Source organism: Mus pahari, chromosome 6, assembly GCF_900095145.1.
Source record: "Mus pahari chromosome 6, PAHARI_EIJ_v1.1, whole genome shotgun sequence".
NCBI classification, from domain to species: Eukaryota; Metazoa; Chordata; class Mammalia; order Rodentia; family Muridae; genus Mus; species Mus pahari.
The window spans coordinates 95,350,171-95,369,174 of NC_034595.1; the positions used below are offsets into that span (position 1 = coordinate 95,350,171).

Consider the following 19,004-nt stretch of genomic DNA (forward strand, 5'->3'; position numbering starts at 1 on the left):
TCTTCTTCTTCTTCTTCTTCCTCTTCTTCTTCTTCTTCTTCTTCTTCGTCTTTTCTTTCGTTTTTTTGAGACAGGGTTTTTCCATGTAGTCCTGGCTGTTCTGGATCTCACTCTGTAGACCAGGCTTGACTTGAACTCAGAAATCCAGCTGTCCCTGACGTCCAAGTGCTGGGATCACAGGCATGCACCAACACTGCTCTGCAGTTCTTTTTTAAGACGAGTTCTCTCTAAGAAAGTTTGCTTGACTCTTTGACTATATCTACTTAACAGTTGGTACATGACATGCATGTGATTTTGGATCTGCATTACCTCACTCAGGATGGTATTTTCTAGTTCCATCCATTTGCAATCAAAATTTTTGATGTCCTCATTTTTTATTAGCTGGATTGTATTCTATTGTTTAAAGAAACTATATTTTTTGTATCCATTCTTCAGTTGAGCACTATCTAGGTTGATGCCAGCCATCATGTGCTTATTAAAAATAAGGCTGCTATGAACATAGAGGAGCAAGTGTCCTTGTGGTATGATGGGGCATAATCTGGGTATAAAACCAGGAGTGGTATAGCTGTCTTGTCAGGTAAAAGTGTTTCCAATTTTCAAAGGAACAAGCGGATTGATTTCCAAAGTGGTTGCATCTGTTTGCAATCCCACCAGAAACGGAGGAATTTTTTTTTCTCCACATCCTTAACGCCATGTGCAGTCAATGGAGATTTTTTTTTGTCTTAGCTATTCTGATTGTTGCAAGGTGGAATCTTAAGGTCATTTTGATTTGCATTTCTCTTTGAACATTTAAGTGCCTCCCGTTCATTCCAGTTTTTTTCTAGCTTTGAATTAGTGGAAGGGTTGAAGAAGCTGAAGGGGAGGGTGACCAAATAGTGATTCCAGCAATCTCAACACCCTGGATGCCTGAGAGATCCCAGAGACTGAGTCCCTGGCCTGGCAGCATACACAGGCTTGTCCAAAGCACCCAGTCCGAATATAGCAGAGTCCTGCCTGGTCTAGCTTCAGTGGGAAATACTTAAAGCCCTAGAGAAGGGGGATGCTGGAAGGGTTGGTGGGGGGAGTAAAGCACCCTATTGGAGGAAAGGGGGAGCAGAAATTATATGAGTAACTATGGGAGAGGCAGTGGCTGGAATGTAAACTAAAAAAATAAAAATAAAAAAGATTGTTGGGTCTTAACAAAGATTCTCCTACCACATCCACCTGAAGGCTGCTTAACCAGAATATCCAAGTGTGTTCTCAATTACATCTAATTATTAATTAGGTCATAGTGGTTTCTGTAGGATTTTTTTAGTTTTATTTACTTTTGTCTTTGTTTCTTGACAAAATCTCACTAAGAATGTCAGTGTGACCTTGAATTCTAGGCACTCTTGGCCGGAGTGTCAGATGTAAGTTACTCCTGTGTCTTGAGTACTGATATTTATGTCACCTTAAACCTGCTATTATTTGGTAGGCTTTTAATCCCAGCAACAGGGAGGCAGAGGGAGGCTGTGAGTATCAAAATAGCCAGCTATTATATATTTCTTTTAGAAAGGAAAAAAAAGAGCTAGAGAGATGGCTCATTGTTAAGAACACTGAGTGTTCTTCCAGAGGTACTGTGTTCAATTCCCAGTAACTACATGGTGGCTCACAACCATTCACGATGGGCTTTGGTGCCCGCTTCAGGAGTGTCAGAAGACAGGGACCGTGTACACATATATATTAAATAAATAGATATATCACTAAATAAATAATGCAAAACTAGCAAACAAACACAAGATACTGAAAAAGAAATGGTATTTGCATCTACTCACTAGTCTCTTATTTAGTGGAACTCAGAATGTCCTCAAATTTTCAGGAAGAAAGCTGTACACATACATACATACATACATACTTACCTTTGTATATATACATGTATATGTATGTGTGTATAAACAACATTATATCACAATCACAGTCTCCCTCCCTCCTCTCCTCCTGTACTCACAATTGACTGCAACAGGATGGTAGAGGGTGGGTAGTCTCTAAGTTGGATGGCAGCCTAATTTATATAGTAAGTTTCAGAGAACTGTGGATAAGACCATATCTCAATGAAGCAAAGCAAAACAAAACCAACCAATAAACAAAAGAAACAAGGTATTTCTATATGCTGAATGATACATTGTCTATTCTTTGCAAGGAACCCATCATGTATTTGAAATTTCAGGAAGAAGCCAACATGTTTGTATTAAGTATTCAATGAAAAATCATATTATAACTTAAAATTAAAATGTCTGCTCCTTTTTCATATATTTTTTGGCCTTCCTTTTGTTTCTGCAGGTCTCAGGCTACCTTTTCTGGTACTGTAGAAGTAACCAATTATGTCATTGAACTAGTGAGCCTCCTGACTTCAGCATGTGAATTATAATCTCAACATGATAGTCTCTTCTTTAAGGATGCTTTATAAAGTGTTAGAGACCATGTTAATGGCTACTGAAGGATTTCTGACTTCAGTGTTTCATTCCCACTCTATTTAGCTCTGTAGTTTGCAGACCTCAAGCTAGGAACTTTGCGAACACCGTCAAAATATCTGTATGGTCATAATCAAAGATTGATGTCAATAACTAATTATGGGAATGTCAACAATAATGTGACTTATTCCATGCAATGTAGCTGGATAAATAGAGACTGTAGTTAAGTTGGAAATTGATTTTCTTTCCTTTCTTTGAGGGACTGGAAAGTCTATTCATCATGCAACAACTGACTGAGGCTTCAGAGTTCCTGGTGATCCCTTCCCAGTGGGATATATGCACCCCAGCTGTGGGTACAATTGGACGTGGTCTTTGGGAACTAGGATACTTTGGAGACACATCACAATGCAAGAAAGAATTATGGCTTTNAAACCAGCACAGGCCAGACCAAGCAGTTCTGGATTAGACATATTGTGGTGGCACAGACTGAGCAGTGGTGGAACACACATGTAATCTCAGCTCTAGGCAGGCCCAGGCAAGCAATTCTCTGTGGAGTCCAGAGCACTGTGGTCTATAAAGTAATTTTCATGACAGACAAGGATAGAAGTAGCTCTGTGAAGACATTATCTCAAAGAACAAAGACAAAACAACTGAGGGTGCTCAAATTGGTAAACTGAGTTCTCCATCTTCATCAGTAGGATCTAGGCCCCATATTTCCCTGTCTGGGCTAAAAGACTTGCTAAGTTTCTTGTCATTAATGATATTTTTTTCCTGGCTTCCCTAGCATGACTCTTTAGAAGAAGACAACATGAAGTTCTACTCCCCACCTACACTGATGAAGCTGGCAAGACAGAGTCTACTGAGGGACGAGTACTTGGCCATTTCTGCTCTCAAAGACCTGCCCAATATGATGTTCCCAGAGATGTTTAAGGAGGCATTTATTGGTGGACGTACAAAGATCTTGACTGCCATGATACCTGTGTGGCCCTTCCCATGCCTTTCTGTAGGAATGACGATAAAGGACCTCAGCCTAGACATTTTGAAGGCTGTTCTTGAGGGGATAGATATACTGATTTCAAAAACAGTTCTTTCCAGGTAGGCAGGATCAGCTGGGGTTGGTAGAACTTTTTCTGATTGCTGAGAATGAGCAATTAGGGACAGAGAATATTTGGACAATTTTGGATCAGAGGCTTCTGATCTTAAAATTTTTCTTCAACCCACATTCAGGATTATTATTCACTGGAAGTAGAGGATTAGAGGGGTATAGAGGCTTGATCTCACTCTCAGCTATCTGGGCAAATAATGGCAAATGCATATAACAGAAAAGAATAAACAAACTCAGTGAGGAATGGACCTTTTCCTGCACCCCTCAAAGGTTCAAGTAAAATGAAAATGGGATTAAGGGACCTGGAATGAAGGTAAGTATGACATGGCTAACGATGTCCTTTGTGCAGAGAATGTTATTAATTTACTCGGTATGAGGCTCATGGTTCGATTCTAGGCACAGGAATAAGCAAAGTTTGGGAAGAAAAGGCTGAAGTGTGAGATGTGGAATGTAATCAAATGGTGAAACGTGTTGTCTCTTACCTTCTGAAAATTATACCCATTTCTCCCACAGTAGGTGCAAACTCAGAGAGGTCAATTTGAGGGATACAGGCCTTGATTTGGATGGGATATGGGCTGCACCCCATGAAGTTGAAGGCTTACCAGAGTTCATAGAACAGGAGCAGCCAGTTGACAATAGTCCTGACTACGGGCCAAAGAACAAATTGAAGGTGACAACAGATCTCCAATTCATGGAGGGCTGCCTTGATGAATGTGCCACTTACTTGTTACAGTGGGCCTATCAGAGAGAAGCTTTCATTCATCTACACTGTAGAAAACTGAAAATTAATGGCTTAACCAAANCCACAGTCATAGAAATGTTCAAAACTGTNCATGCAGAATGTATAGAAGATCTGGAACTATCTTGTCTTTTCCTAGAAGATTTGGATTTTCTTAATCCCTACCTGAAACAGATGGACTGTCTTCTCTCACTCACACTAGATGAGATCACAGATACCCCCAATATGGGTGATTATACAAATCTTGATGAGGAGAAAATAATTACAGTGATTTCTCAACTTCCCACATTCCATCATCTCCAGGAACTCTATGTATATGGTGTCATTTTTATAGAATGCCTCAGGTAAGGAAAAACTGAAAGAGTCCAGTAGACAAGAGAAAACACATCTCTTCTCTTTGCTTTTCTATTTTCTAGTTGTTTTTCTTTTGTTTGTTTGTTTGTTTGTTTTTGCAAGCTTGGTAGCCCATGATGATCTGGCCACCATAAACCTAGCAATATTAGAGACATAGCATATCTGAGCAAATGAACTATGTGATAAGATACATATGACTAGGCATAAACATGGCTCTTATTGCTCATGTTTAGAGCCCAGAAACAGGTTGAGTAGATAAGAAATATGTAACATTGAGTTTCATGGTGAAGACAGGATCATGGACCTTGGAGGCACAAAACCTCTGAGAACTTTTAAAAATAGCAATAGGAAGTTGTTGAATCTTATTCGGGGTAGGTAATTCTTCCTACACACACCATGTTGGCCTGATATATCCATTGCTGTGCTTCCCTGCCAGGTCCTGAATCATGTTGCTATAGACAGGCCTCAGACTAGAATGATTTGAGTTGTGTGAGCAGACAACAGAAGGCAATGCCCTGAGTGGGGGTTGACCTCAATGTATTGTCAGACTGAGTCTGTGAGGAGTGTCATCTACATACTGCCAATCTATCAACACTGATCATTACAATTTTCCAAAAAGCAATCATTTCTTCTCTCCCCAGGTGCCTGAAGAAGCCCTTGGAGGTACTTTCTATCATTGACTGTGACCTCTCACAGTCAGACTTGGATTACCTGCCCTATTGCCTGAATATTTGTGAGCTCAGATCTCTCCACCTGACTGATATACGTTTAAGTCATCTACTTCTTGAGCCCCTAGGGTTTCTCCTTGAGAGAGTTAGACATACCCTGAAATTCCTGCAATTGAAATCATGTGAAATGGGGGAAACTCACTTCAATGCCCTGCTGCCTGCCCTAAGTCAATGTTACCAACTCACAGAAGTCAATTTCTATGGCAATGAACTGTCTCTGCTTTTCCTGAAAAAACTTCTACACCACACAGCCAAGCTTAGCCAGCTAACTGATGAGCTGTACCCTGCCCCTCAGGAGTGCTATGATAACAGGGATGTAGTACTATCACATAAATTAGAAAATATTTGTCCTGAGCTCCTGGATATACTCAGGACCATAAGACAGCCCAAGAAGGTCACCTTTGTTACAATCCAATGCTCCAAGTGTGGTGGGTCCTATGTTTATGATCTGGAGACCCAACGTTGCTCTTTTGAAAAAAACCCTCCCTGGGGTTGATTTTGGAAGAGAGAAATGGTAGCTTAGTGTTGGGGATTGATGAAATCCTAAGTGAATGTCTTTTCCTGGAAGGAGCATAGATATGTCAACCACCTAAATGTCTGAGACACACTGGAAAGAAAGGATTGTCCTCAGAGCTGGTGAAGAGTATTGCATCTACAAAAGATGATAAGCACTATTTTGTTCTCTAGGATTATTGTAGTTTGAGTGTGTTAAAATACAGGCAACCTTTCATGAGAATGTTGTTCCCCTCTGTTGCCTGCATACAATAAATATGTTGACTTTCTGGGGTGCTGGTATGTCTCTATCAGAGCAAAGAGCCTAATCATTCCCAGAATTTTTGTACCTGTGTCTGATTTCTTCATTCCTCATAACCATAATTAAGTCAATCTCAGATATGTGCAACTCCTTGAATCTCAGGAATAGTTCTCATGAATTGGACCCAAAGCACAGGGCTTCACAAAGTGTTCAACAATTGGGAAACCGATTTGTATGTAGTACATTCAGGACTTAGATATGGAGAAAAATTGGATGAAGGAACAGGATTTTTTAAAAGTCAAGAAAATGAGGACCAAGTGAATACCAAGCAGGCACATTTCAGGAACTATTTTCTCCTATTTATCATTTGCTGGAAGATATTGTATACAATACATGAACAATCAGAGACCTGATATCAAAATGAGGAGGGCATGATGTGACCTTAAGCTATCTAATGCTTTACACTTGCAGAAGAGTTTATATGTTGGGTAGGAAGAGTCTCACGTAGTCAGAGAAGTATGTCCTAATACCATTCCCTGGTTCCCNGTGACTGGTCCTCATGGGGGTTTTCAAACCTTCATGTGTAGTGCAGGTTCTTTAAGATACTGAGGTGATTAAACAGTAGGCTGTGAAGATTTTCTCTATGGAACATATTAAAATCTCCTTACTTTAGTTCATCTCTTTAACATCCAGGCTGGCCACTGGATCTGGACCTAATTCCATGGAGCTCTGCCTCACTTGCTTGTTATGGGGCTTATTGTTCTCTGTAGAGTCCCTGGTGAGCTGAGATTAAATATGTGCACATCCATGACAGGCAATTTTCTTTTTCTTCTTTTTCCCAATTTTTATTAGGTATTTACTTCATTTACATTTTAAATGCTATCCACAAAGTCCCCTATACCCCCCCCCTCTCTGCTCCCAATGACAGGACATAGAAGACAAAGCAGAAGGGGAAGAGAACATTGGAGAGGGTAAAGTGGTATTTGTGCTTGGAGACATGACAGGATCAAAGGACTACATCTGGATAGAAAGAGACAGAATACCTAGTCTATAGGTCAAAGGCATGTTGTATAGGTAAAAGGTAAAGCCCATGTGAGAATAAGGTATTTCATTTTAATTGAAGTGGATAATTACATAAGCCAAAAGAGACTTCTCATCGCTAGACTTGAAAACTTGGTATTAGTAGTGACTCTCAAGAAGAGGAAGTGTCCTAATAAAGGAAGGGGCTTTGGGGTCTACCTTTAGAAATGAAATATAATGGTTCTTAGGAAGGCACAAGGACAAGTCCCTTCTGGTCTGCTCCAGCACCGGGCAACCCAGGGCCTGGAGTGGGCAGACACCCCCACAGTCCCTAGAGGACTGCCCACGTGATCTTAGGATCAACGGAGAGTGGAACACAACTTCTGCTCCAATCCAATTGCACACAGGACCTGAGACACCACTAGGGAAGCAGAGAACAGGCCTGACCAGGGGCACAAGTCCCTTCTGGTCTGCACCAACACCAGGTCACCTAGGGCACAGAGTTGGCGGACACCACCATGGTCCCTAGAGGACTGCGCATGTGATCTTAGGATCACTGGTGAGTGGAACACAACATCTGCTCCAATCGAATAGTGACGGGCCTGTGACAACAGAAACAAGGACACCAGAGCCTTTCCTGAAAGAGGCTCAGGTTCCTTTCGATCAGTTCTGGTTTACCTTGGTTTTGAACAGACCAGACAGCTCCACGGTCCTCAAAGGAGACACCACTTCACGCACTGTAACACACCCAGGATCTTAGAACCACAGGATCCCAGGATAACAGGAGCTGGGTCTCACTAGTATTTGAGTGACTCAGAGGAGCTTGACTGCCAAAAACTCAGACGCACCCAGAATCTCGGGTTCACAGGAGCCCACAATCAAAGAATCACAGAGAAATCTGGACTCTGAGAAGTCCTGAAAAAATTGGGAATATAGGAAAGACAGGCTCCAATCAGATATATTGAGGGCAGCAAGCACTAGAGACAATCAGATGGCAGGAGGTACGTGTAAGAACAGAAGCAACAGAAACCAAGGTTACTTGGCATCATCAGAACCAAACTCTCCCACTATAGCAAGTCCTGGATACACCATCACACCAGAAAAGCAAGACATGGATCTAAAGTCACTTCTCATGATAATGATGGAGGACATTAAGAAGGAAATACTGGCAATCACAGGTAAACAGATAGAAGCCTTTAAAGTGGAAACACAATAATCCCTTAGGTAGTTACAGGAAAATACTACCAAACAGGTGATGGTATTGAACAAAACCATCCAGGATCTAAAAATGGAAGTAGAAACAATAAAGAAAACCCAAAAGGAGACAACTCTGGAGATAGAAACCCTAGGAAAGAAATCAGGAACCATAGATGCAAGAATCAGCAGAAAAAAATTCCTTCCAACACATAATAATCAGAACAACAAATGAACTAAATAAAGACAGAATATTAAAAGGAGTAAGGGGAAAAGGTCAAGTAACATATAAAGGCAGGCCTATTAGAATTATTCCTGTCTTCTCACCAGAGACTATGAAAGCCAGAAGATCCTGGACAGATGTTATGCAGACCCTAAGAGAACACAAATGCCAGGTTGAGGGAACTTTCTGGATAGCATTTGAAATGTAAATAAAGAAAATTAAACAACAACAACAGCAACAAAACAACAACAACAACAAGGAAAAGGAAGAAGAAGAAGAAGCTAAACCCAGGGCCAGGCAGTGAGTCTCAGATTCTCTCCCCCCAGAGACTTCTTTGATTCTGAAGTAGTGAGACACCTGCCCCTCATAAATCTCCCTTCCAGATCTACCTGCAAAGTAAAAACTGGAGTTTACTGGATACCTGAGTCCTGCCAAATAATACATATATTTTGGTTACTGTCTAAATGGATGATGTTCCCTCTATAAAAACACAGTGCCTGAGAATTGCTTGAACTTCAAGATTCCATTCATTAAATCCCTGCACAACCCTAGTATGACAATTTAGAATGAACCCACCAGGCTGAGTTTTACTTGCCAGTGTCCCATATAATTCTGAGTGTAAGTCAAGTTGGTGTAACTTTATCTTTAATTGTAGGTTCATCCAAACCAAACCTCCTGGAAAAAAATCTTCAGAGAACCTTGTAGAAACATCTTGTTACAACAGTGAAAAATGTTCTGAAATATATAATACCTAAGCTGGGAACTCTGTCTGTCATCTGCTACGTTACCGACTGAAAATGGATGGCTTGCATCCATTAGAACTAGGCAATGGCTCTAAATATGTAGCAGAGTAGAAAGAGTTTTTGAAAAAGAATGACAAACTCAGGGGTCACTTTCTCTAGCACTGGATATGTTTAAATATGCCTGTCACCCCAGAACTCAAGCATTTGTATGAGTGTCAGAAATTCAAGCACAACTTCAGCTGTCTAGCAAGGTTGTAGCCAGACTGTGTGTTCCAAAACTATTTCTCAAAACAACAAGAGGGACAGGACCCTTGTATCTCTGTCAAGAAGGGCTGTTTCAGAAAAGTCTAGTCCAGCACAGTGTATACAGTCAAGAAAATCTTGAATGAATGGGAGCCAAGCCAAGCATGGTCACATATAACTTTAATATAAGCTTCTGGGAGCCCAAGGCCAAAGAGATGGACATGAGAATCTCGTACATAAAAGATAAGATAGAAGAAACGGATGCACTGTTTAAAGAAAATTTCCTGACAAAAAATATCTGGAAAATCTGGATACTTTGAAAAGATGAAATCTAAGAAAAACTGGTATGTGAGAAAGAAAGTATGCTCAGATCAAGTAGCTAGAAAAAAAATTCCAACAAAATCATAGAAAAGTTCAACATCCTTAGTGATCAGAGAAATGCAAATCAAAACAACCCTGATTGTCTACCTCACATCAATCAGAATAGTTAAGATCAAAAACTCAGGTGACAACTGATGCTGTCGAGGATATGGAGAAAGAGGAACACTCCTCCATTGTTGGTGGGATTTCGAGCGTGTACAACCACTATGGAAATCAGTTTGGCGGATCCTCAGAAAATTGGACATAGTTACTACCTGAGGACCCAACTATACCACTTCTGAGCATATACCCAGTAGATGCTCCAACATGTAATAAGGAAACATGCTCCATTATGTTCATCGCAGCCTTATTTATAATAACCAGAAGGTGGAAAGAACCCAGATGTCCTTCAACAGAAGAATGAATACAGAAAATGTGGTACATTTACACAATGGAGTACAACACAGCTATTAAAAATGATGAATTCATGAGGTTCTTAGGCAAATGGATGGAACTAGAAAATATCATTCTGAGTGAGTTAACCCAATAACAAAAGAACACACATGGCATGCATTCACTTATAAGTGGATATTATTCCAGAAGTTCGGAATACCCAAGATACAATTCACAGACCACATGAAGCTCAAGGAGGAAGACCACAGTGTAGATATTTTGGTCCTTCTTAGAACAGGGAATCAAAATACCCATGGGAAGAGAAAAAGAGACAAAGTTTGGAGCAGAAATGAAGGAAATGCCATCCAGTTTCTGTCCCACCTGGGGATCCATGCCATATACAGTTACCAAACCCAGACATTATTGTGGATGCCAACAAATACTTGCTGACAGGAGCCTGATATAGCTGTCGCCTGAGAGGCCCTGCCAGTGCATGACAAATACAGAAGTGGATGCTCACAGCCATCCATTGGACTGAGCACAGGCTACCCAATGGAAGAGGACCCACAATATGAACCAACCAGTACCCCCAAAGTTCCCAGGGACTGAAGCACCCACCAAACAGTACACATGGAGGAATCCATGACTCCAGCCACATATGTATCAGAGAATGGCATTGTTGGAAATCAGTGAGAGGAAAGGCCCTCAGGTAAGGGGGACAGGATAGGGGGTTTTCAGAGGAGAAATGGGGAAAGGGGATAAATTTTTAAATGTAATTAAGAAAATATCTAATAAAAGCAAAAGAAACTAGGATAAGGTTAAAGTTAACATAGAAGTTTGTTGTGGGGACTCAGTGAGTAGATTCGTGGAGAATATTTGAAGCAATACACTGTATGTAATGAGCTTATGACACTCACAATGAAATAGAAAGTCCTAATGCCACATAAAGAAAAAAACACTAAATTAAAAAACAAACCATAGCTGGGCGTGGTGGCGCACGCCTTTAATCCCAGCACTTGGGAGGCAGAGGCAGGCGGATTTCTGAGTTCGAGGCCAGCCTGGTCTACAAAGTGAGTTCCAGGACAGCCAGGGCTATACAGAGAAACCCTGTCTCGAAAAATCAAAAAAAAAAAAAAAAAAAACCATAAAACAAAGAAAGACTGAAAAAAGCTGGAAGACAAAACGGCCAAATAACACAATAATGCATACCTATAAGAATTACATATGACTCCTCAAATAAGATTGTAAAAACTAGAAGGCCTTGGCCAGATGTCTTGCAGATTCTAAAAGACCATAGATGCCAGGCCATACTGCTGTACACAGCAAGTTTTAAATTGTCATAGAGAAAAAAAGATATCCTATGAGGAAAGCAAGCTTTATTTTCTTCATTGCTTATTTTATTTATTTACATTTCAAATGTCCCCCTTTCTGGTCTCCCCTCTGCACCTCCTTCTCCCATATACATCCTGTGTGCCTCTAAGAGGGTACTNTTCTACCCATCTAAGAAAACCTATCCTTCCACAGCTCGACACCAGCTATTCTGCAAGGTCTAGTAGTACACACCTTTAATCCCCATGAGAATCTTATAACTTGGACCCTAGCCTTGTCACCAAAATGACTTCCAGACAGCCAAAACTACAGAGATACACACAGAGACATACAGAAACACACAGATGACAGAGAGAGGGGGCAGGGTGGGGGAGAGAGGGAAAGAGAGAGAGAGAGAGAGAGAGAGAGAGAGAGAGAGAGAGAGAGAGAGAGAGAGAGAGAGAGAGAGAGAGAGCAAGAAGAAAACATAGCTGTGGGGCTTTTGTCTCCAGAGGCATTCCAGATGGCAGGGACTGGGAAGAGATTTCTGTATGTGCTGCTGCCATTTCTCAAGAGTAAAACATTTAATCCTGCATCCTACAAGTACTAAAAGTTGTCCTTCCTCATAAAGAACGTGGCTAGAATCCATAAAATCCTCATCCAGAATAGCAGAATTTCCCATGTTCAATCTCTTTAAATATTAATACAGCAATAAACCTGTGATTGAACAGGGAGAAAAGAATTGGAGCAAAGAGTTGAGAGATGGAGACTGAGGAGACAGGTAGGGAAAAGGAAGAAAGATGGAGCAAGAAAAAGATGATCCAAATTCCGTGTGGCTTTAAATAGCCACAGATAGCTATTTATATCATAAAGGTTAGAATAACTGGGATAACTTGTCTAATGTAGGTGGGCGCCTTGTATCAGTATCAACTGGTGCTGAAATTATTGTGTGGGCATCTTCTGAATTGAGAATTTATTGGTATATAAATCTGATTAATTATAAGTTTCTAGAGTTTTCATGTACTGGGATACTGGAATATGGGACTTCTAACCACAAGGCGTTTTTGGCTAAGATGGAACTGGTGGCTCTGAGGCAAGTGAAGCAGAGCTGGGAAGCCTGGGAGTGGTTGCTGCATGGAGCTAGCCATGGAGGCAGCAGGGATTCTCAAGGCAGAGCATGGTCAGGTATAGGGAGGGAATTGGGAATTTTAGTATTTTCTGCAACAATCCAAAGCACATATTCATCACTGAGATGGAGTCATAGCCCTCAACCACAAACACACATAATTCCCCAGGCTTATCCTCTACTCTAAAGATTATATACGTGCATCACTACTTTAGAATTTTGTATTTTGCTCAGGTGATCCCAGTGTGTTGACCAATGTATCGAAGAACTTAATGTTTGTTTTGATGTATTCACTTTCATTTTTAAATATTCATTTTTATTTTTTTCTAGTTAGGTATGTGAGGTTTTGTGTTTCAGTGTGTGCAGGTTACTCAAGTGTTTCTAGAGACTTGGGGAAATTATCAGACACCTGGAATTAGAGATACAGATAATTGTAGGCACTGGGAATCAAACACTGCCCCTCAGGAAGAGCAGCAATCATTATCTACCTGAGGCACATCTCCAAAAGATTCCATATAGTATTTTGTATAGGGTCTCATGAAGGATAAGATTCTAAAGCCTCACCAAGGAAAGAACATGTTGGGTCATTATTAACTATGAAATATCTAGGAGGCAGAAGAGACAAAGAAAAGGGGACACAAGGTTATTGTGTCAGGGTAAGCACAAAACACAACTATGATGTAGTCAGAGGACTTTCGCAGTAAAAGAAAAAAACATGTTCTTATTCAAAACTGATTTATTAGAGCCTATGAGAAGTTATAATGCTAATGGTGGTGATAGAAGATAATATCAAGCTATAGGACCTCCCCAAGAAAGAGATGCAGCTTAATCGTCATAACAGTACAGCACAAAAATACTCCAAGGTTCAGTTTTATACTTCATAAAAAATATGTCCATATACTGTAGAACAGTATGTAAGGGGAGAGCTGAATGGTAGATGCCATCAACTGGGAGAATGAAACAGAGCCCTCCTATTCAAGTCCATTATGCTCTTTATAATGTCCTCTCTCTTTATCCCCTTCCCTACTTCTATGGTACCTCATACTCTGAAAGTGCTGGAATGCAGCCCTACAATTTTCAGATATAGTTGCTGTTCAAGGGTGTGTCTGTAGTGTAGACATTATGCTGAAAATAAGCTCATGGTTTTCCATCTCAACACAACTACCTCAAATAAGAATAATTTTACTGACATTCAAAAAAATTAAATATTTATATTTCCAAAGTACATCCAAAAAATCTTGAATACACATATTCTATGCCTCTAATGTGTTGCTTGAGACCTGACTTCTATTTGTCAGAGCCTCGCAATGACCTCGCCTTATATATTCCCAGTAAAATTGTAGATACAGCAATTCAGACAATATAAACACCTCTTACTAACAAAGTAGACCCACTTTGGCTGCCTTACAGCCTTGAGAGTGTCCATAAGCTCAGAACAAAGTTGTAAAAATCTGTCTGGAATAACACCACCAAGGATATCATAGACCTCATCAGGGGCAGGGTACTTCTCCAGGGTCAGTTGTGTCAGGTTGGCAGTATGCTGCAGTAGCTTCTTCAGGCTGTCCATGGAAAAGTTGTTCTTTGCAAAATCAACTTCAGTGAGCTGGGAACACTGGCTCAGCACAGGCAGGAGGGCACTAATTTGGAAGTCCATGAGCTTACAGCCCTTCAATTTTAATGTCTTCAGAGTTGCTGTCAGTCTTTCTAGCAGGCTTCCTAGAAACTGATCACTTAAATGTATGAAGGTGACACCACTCAGGTCCAGGTGTTTGAGATGATGGGTACTTGGACACTGGGAAAGGTACCTCATATCTGATTCTGACAGCATGCAGTGAGTGATAGCAAGGGTCTCTAATGGACTCTCCAAGAACCTAGAGAAAGAGAAAGGGAGAGAGAAGAAAGACTTTATCTCACCCAGTTCCAATAGTGGCAGAGAAACTGTGGCTTCAGAGTAGCAGTCTCTTTAGCCCAAAAGTCATTCTCAGACCATTATTAAGACCAAGGTCTTGTTGCTCCCTGATGGAGAACTAACAACTCCTATCATGTTCTTCTAGTTATGGAATAAGCTATCACTGTCTGCTTCTGCCTCCGCTCTACAGATCCCTGTGAACTAGTAAAAACAAAACATGTTTGGAGACAGGTGATATAAACAGGAGAACCCAAAATCATCAACTGGGAAACACTCAGAACCATCCCCAACTCCGCCAATATTTATCTCAGTGGGCTCCGGCTTCCACACACAGACTCTGTTCTGTTCATAGGGTTTCCTTATGACCACTGTAATTCACATTCTTCCCATCTATATAATGCCTTCCTCTGCTCAAATTTCCTTTGACCCATGAGAAGTCAGAGGAAGATGGAAATGGTTCATATAGTTCTGAGGCTAGAGTTGATAGGAGAGGGCATGTGGTGTAACATCTGATACATTCTATAGATCAATTTTCCCATCATCAGGAATTCTGAAGAAACCTTTTTTAAAACATGGACACATACATGACAGTCTGGTTTTACTAAGTTGAAAAGTCAGGATACAACAGCGGCATAAAATACTATATCAATTATGCTAAGTTCACATCTATATAAATTTAACACTTGCTTTGAATCCACTATATAATCTCATATTTAATGTAAAGCAAAACAATAACAAAATACTTTGCTCACCCCTGTATAAAGCTCTCTGTTATTTCTTACCTGAGCATTTGGTCCAGGTGTTCAGTCAGGAAGTAGACATCATTCAAATAGAGATGCTGGAGTTTATGCAGTTTGGAGAACTGGGAAAAGAACTCTGTAACACAAAAGGCTTCCATCTCTAGGTCCCTAGGCCTATCCAAAGGTATGCAGATTTCCTTGAAAAGGAGTTTCTGGAGGTTTGTCATCTGGCCCAGGCCAGGGGCTAGCAATGCAAGGGTATATATATCCCAGCGTGTGCTTATTTCCAATTCCTGGATTGAGGCTGCATCAAAAACCTTCAAAACATTCAGTGGGTGATAGGCAGGAATGGCCCCAAACTCCAACTTCTCACAGATCACCTGTATCACATTTTTTCTCTGCTTGGCCCACCGATAGAAATACTTTAGGTATTTGGAGGGACGGCAGGACATGAGGGAAAGGTTCATCTTTACAGTCATGGTCTGTTTTCCCCCTAGGATGGGATGATTTCCCACTGATTGGTTCTTGTCGAAGACATCTTGAGAGCAGACTTCATGAAGTAATCCAGCCCAACCATCCCAGAAGTCCTTGTGGGCATCTCGCAAATCAAGCACTTGTAGTCTCCACCTGCTGTGGGTACAGTAGAAGGACATTCATAGGACAGGAGACACAATGTGCAATCTGCTTGACCCATAATTCCAACTCCCTAAAATCAATTCATTTAACAAAGCTTCCGTTTTTAGTGGCTGGGAAGAGGCAGGGACATACTCCCTACATATAGACTGTTCCTCTTCTCAGCTGTCCTGCATGCACCAGAGTCCTGCTTCTTTGTTTCCACTCAAGAAGTTACTGACCCTACAATCAGAAGCCTCTGATTCCGCCTAGAGAGATGGCTCAGCAGTTAAGAGCACTGACTGCTCTTCCAGAGGTCCAGAGTTCAAATCCCAGCAACCACATGGTGGCTCACAACAATCTGTAATGAGATCTGATGCCCTCTTCTGGTGTGTCTGAAGACAGCTACAGGGTATATATAATAAATAAATAAATCTTTGAAAAAAAAAAGCCTGTGATTCACCTTGGACCCATAGTGAATACTGTATTCACTTCCTCTCATCCACACACATTCCTCCATGGGCTCACTTACCTAGGTCGATCCTTTTGTGACATCAGCAAATCAAGGCCATCTAGCACAGCTCTCAGNGTCTCCAGGTGAGGAGTCTCCATNAGGGCTCCNACAGGAAGGCATGGGAAGGGCCATGCTACCACCATCAGCCTCAGGATGTTAAGTTGTTTGCTGGTGAANGCATCCTTGAANAGTGGTGGGAAGAANTGCAAGGGCAGGTTCTGCAGAGCAGAGATGGTCAAGGCTTCATCTTTCAGCAGGCTTCTTCTTGCCAGCTGCTGGAGTGTTGGTGGGTCCTGGAAGCTCATCGTAGCTTTCAGGTAGACAGATGCTAAACAAATATCCAAAGGAATAAAATATTTCAGATAAAACAATTTCTGCAAGACTCTTACTTCCTCCCTCCCCAATTACAAAAACCAGGCAGTGGTCCCATCACTGGTCTGATGACATTGGAAACCTTGTTATTCAGATAACTTTATATTTATTTTTCTCATTGCCCAAGATCCTTCAAGGTCCTCCTGGTAATGCATAAGGACCCATTACAACTGCTTTTCCTTGATATTCTCCTCAATCCAATCAAATATCCCCTGTCAGTCCTACTCTACATTAAGATCAAATGTTGGATGGGGCACTGTTGGATAGAGTGGCCTGATGAGCATAAATGACTTACCTGCTTTGGGCACTGCTCTCAGAAGCTCCAGTCTCAGCAAGATCGGGCAGTCACTCCAGACTCCAAGGCTCAGAGTGTCTTGTGGAGTCATTTGAGTCCTTATATACTCCTTTTCCCTCAAACCTCTGCTTTTTTAGCCACACCTCTCAGGCCAAAGCTGCCACCCGATAGGATTATGAGCTCTCCACCCACTTAATCTTATTTTGACCTAGTTGAGTGAATCAGATCTTCATTAGGGAATGTATAAAACTGAGGTCTATGGTCCCAAGCCCATCCAGGATACTTCTCAAACTTTTAGCCCTGGGATTTTTTTATTCTTCCATATTATGCCCTGGGATTTTTTTTATTCTTCCATATTATTTGCAGCCTATTTCTCAGGTCTCTCTGGAACTATTATATAGCCTGAGCGGAGAGGTAGGTCTCAGTAACAGGAGTGACTATGGTGGTAGGAGATAGGGTGTGTCCAGTATGATTAGATCTCTAGGCAGGCAAGTGAGGACCCATAAATGAAGAAACATTCACCAAGTCAGTGTTAAAACGTTAAATATATATCTTTCTCTCTTTGTCATTCACTCTGTCTCTACCCCTCTCTTTGTCTCTCTAGTTTGCTCTGGGTCTCTCTCTCTTTCTCTCTCTCTCTCTCTCATCTATCTTTATTTGATTTGACTTCTGCTCCATATTTGCCTTAGATGAAATTGTTGCAGGAGATGAGTTCAAATCTCTTTAGGGTCTTTATGAATGGCTGAGAAATTTCAAGCAGAGCTACTATTCCTATGGAAGAGAATTCTATTCCTAGCTTCCGTATGTCAGCTCATAACAATCTACAACTCCAATTATAAGAGCTTTGTCACTCTTCTCTGCCTTCTTAGGGGTAGAGCATGCTAACATGTAAGTACGGAAAACACACATGCCCCCCCCAAAATAACAAAAGAGCTTGATGTGTTATTGTGTTATAGGCCTTTAATACCATATCTTGTGAGGCACAGTCTAATCTCTCTGAGTTCAAGGCTGGCATGCCATCTCTGGGGAGTTCAAGGAAAATCTCAGCTACAGAAGAACACCATAACTCAAAACAGACAAGCAAATTTCAAAAAGAGAAAAGAAAAGAAAGAAGAGCCTGGCAGTGGAGGCACACGCCTTTAATCCTAGCCCTGGGGAGGCAGAGGCAGGCAGACTTCCAGATTTCAAGGTCAGCCTGGTCTATAGAGTGAGTTCCAGGACAGCCAGGGCTACACAGAGAAACCCTGTCTCGAAAAAACAAAACAAAACAAAACAAAACATGGAAAAGAAAAGAAAGCAGAGAACCCAGTGTTTACATCTCACACTTTAACCCTATCACATCACAGGAAGAAGCACAGAGGTCTCAATGTGTTTGTCCCCAGTCTGTATAAGATATTTTTTATTACCTAGATTGAAGTAGTTCCTGTTGGTAAAGCAAAAAAACAAACAAACAAACAAACAAAACTGAGACTGCCCTGTTAGTCAAGAGCCCATTAACTAAACCAATCTGAGTCACTGACTTTGATTTGTTCCTTAGTTAGTAGCTCTTCATATACTGCTTTTTAAATTTATTTTTGAGGAAGAGCCTTTCACTCTAGCTGTAGTAATCTGAAATACCAATTAGTCATAATCCTCCATCCTCAACATTCTACCCAGTAGGTTAGCTGTTGTGAGCCAACACCTGGCTGAGTTTACTTCACAGGTGATATAGATGATTGTGAGTGTGGAGCACATTGGCTTTACTCTACTCCTGACACTAGGCATGCGCACAAAACCTCCTCAAATATCCTCTGAAAATGTGTGGCAACCATAATGTCACAAATGCATATTCTCTTCTGGAATA

General features: G+C 41.1%; 2 protein-coding genes across 3 annotated transcripts in view; one reads left to right on the forward strand and one right to left on the reverse strand.

Annotated features, from left to right (window-relative positions):
- The window catches only part of LOC110323434 (oogenesin-2-like), a 6,530-nt gene extending 338 nt beyond the window's left edge, over nucleotides 1-6,192 (forward strand). The window contains exons 2-5 of one of the 2 annotated variants that reach the window (XM_021200650.1): nucleotides 2,689-2,742; nucleotides 3,214-3,524; nucleotides 4,048-4,617; nucleotides 5,269-6,192. In XM_021200650.1, the coding sequence (XP_021056309.1) occupies nucleotides 2,689-2,742; nucleotides 3,214-3,524; nucleotides 4,048-4,617; nucleotides 5,269-5,851 (1,518 nt within the window). In that variant the 3' untranslated portion in view covers nucleotides 5,852-6,192. The remainder of the gene's footprint in view (nucleotides 1-2,688; nucleotides 2,743-3,213; nucleotides 3,525-4,047; nucleotides 4,618-5,268) is intronic. The other variant, XM_021200651.1, reaches the window with a different exon arrangement.
- A 7,845-nt stretch (nucleotides 6,193-14,037) lies between these two features.
- LOC110323916 (PRAME family member 12-like) lies at nucleotides 14,038-16,799 on the reverse strand. Its single transcript, XM_021201280.1, has 3 exons — nucleotides 16,513-16,799; nucleotides 15,411-15,998; nucleotides 14,038-14,590 (listed from the first exon to the last, which is right to left on the reverse strand). Exons 1-3 carry the CDS (start codon nucleotides 16,797-16,799, stop codon nucleotides 14,038-14,040), a joined length of 1,428 nt encoding a protein of 475 aa, XP_021056939.1.
- Between the last annotated feature and the right edge of the window lie 2,205 nt (nucleotides 16,800-19,004).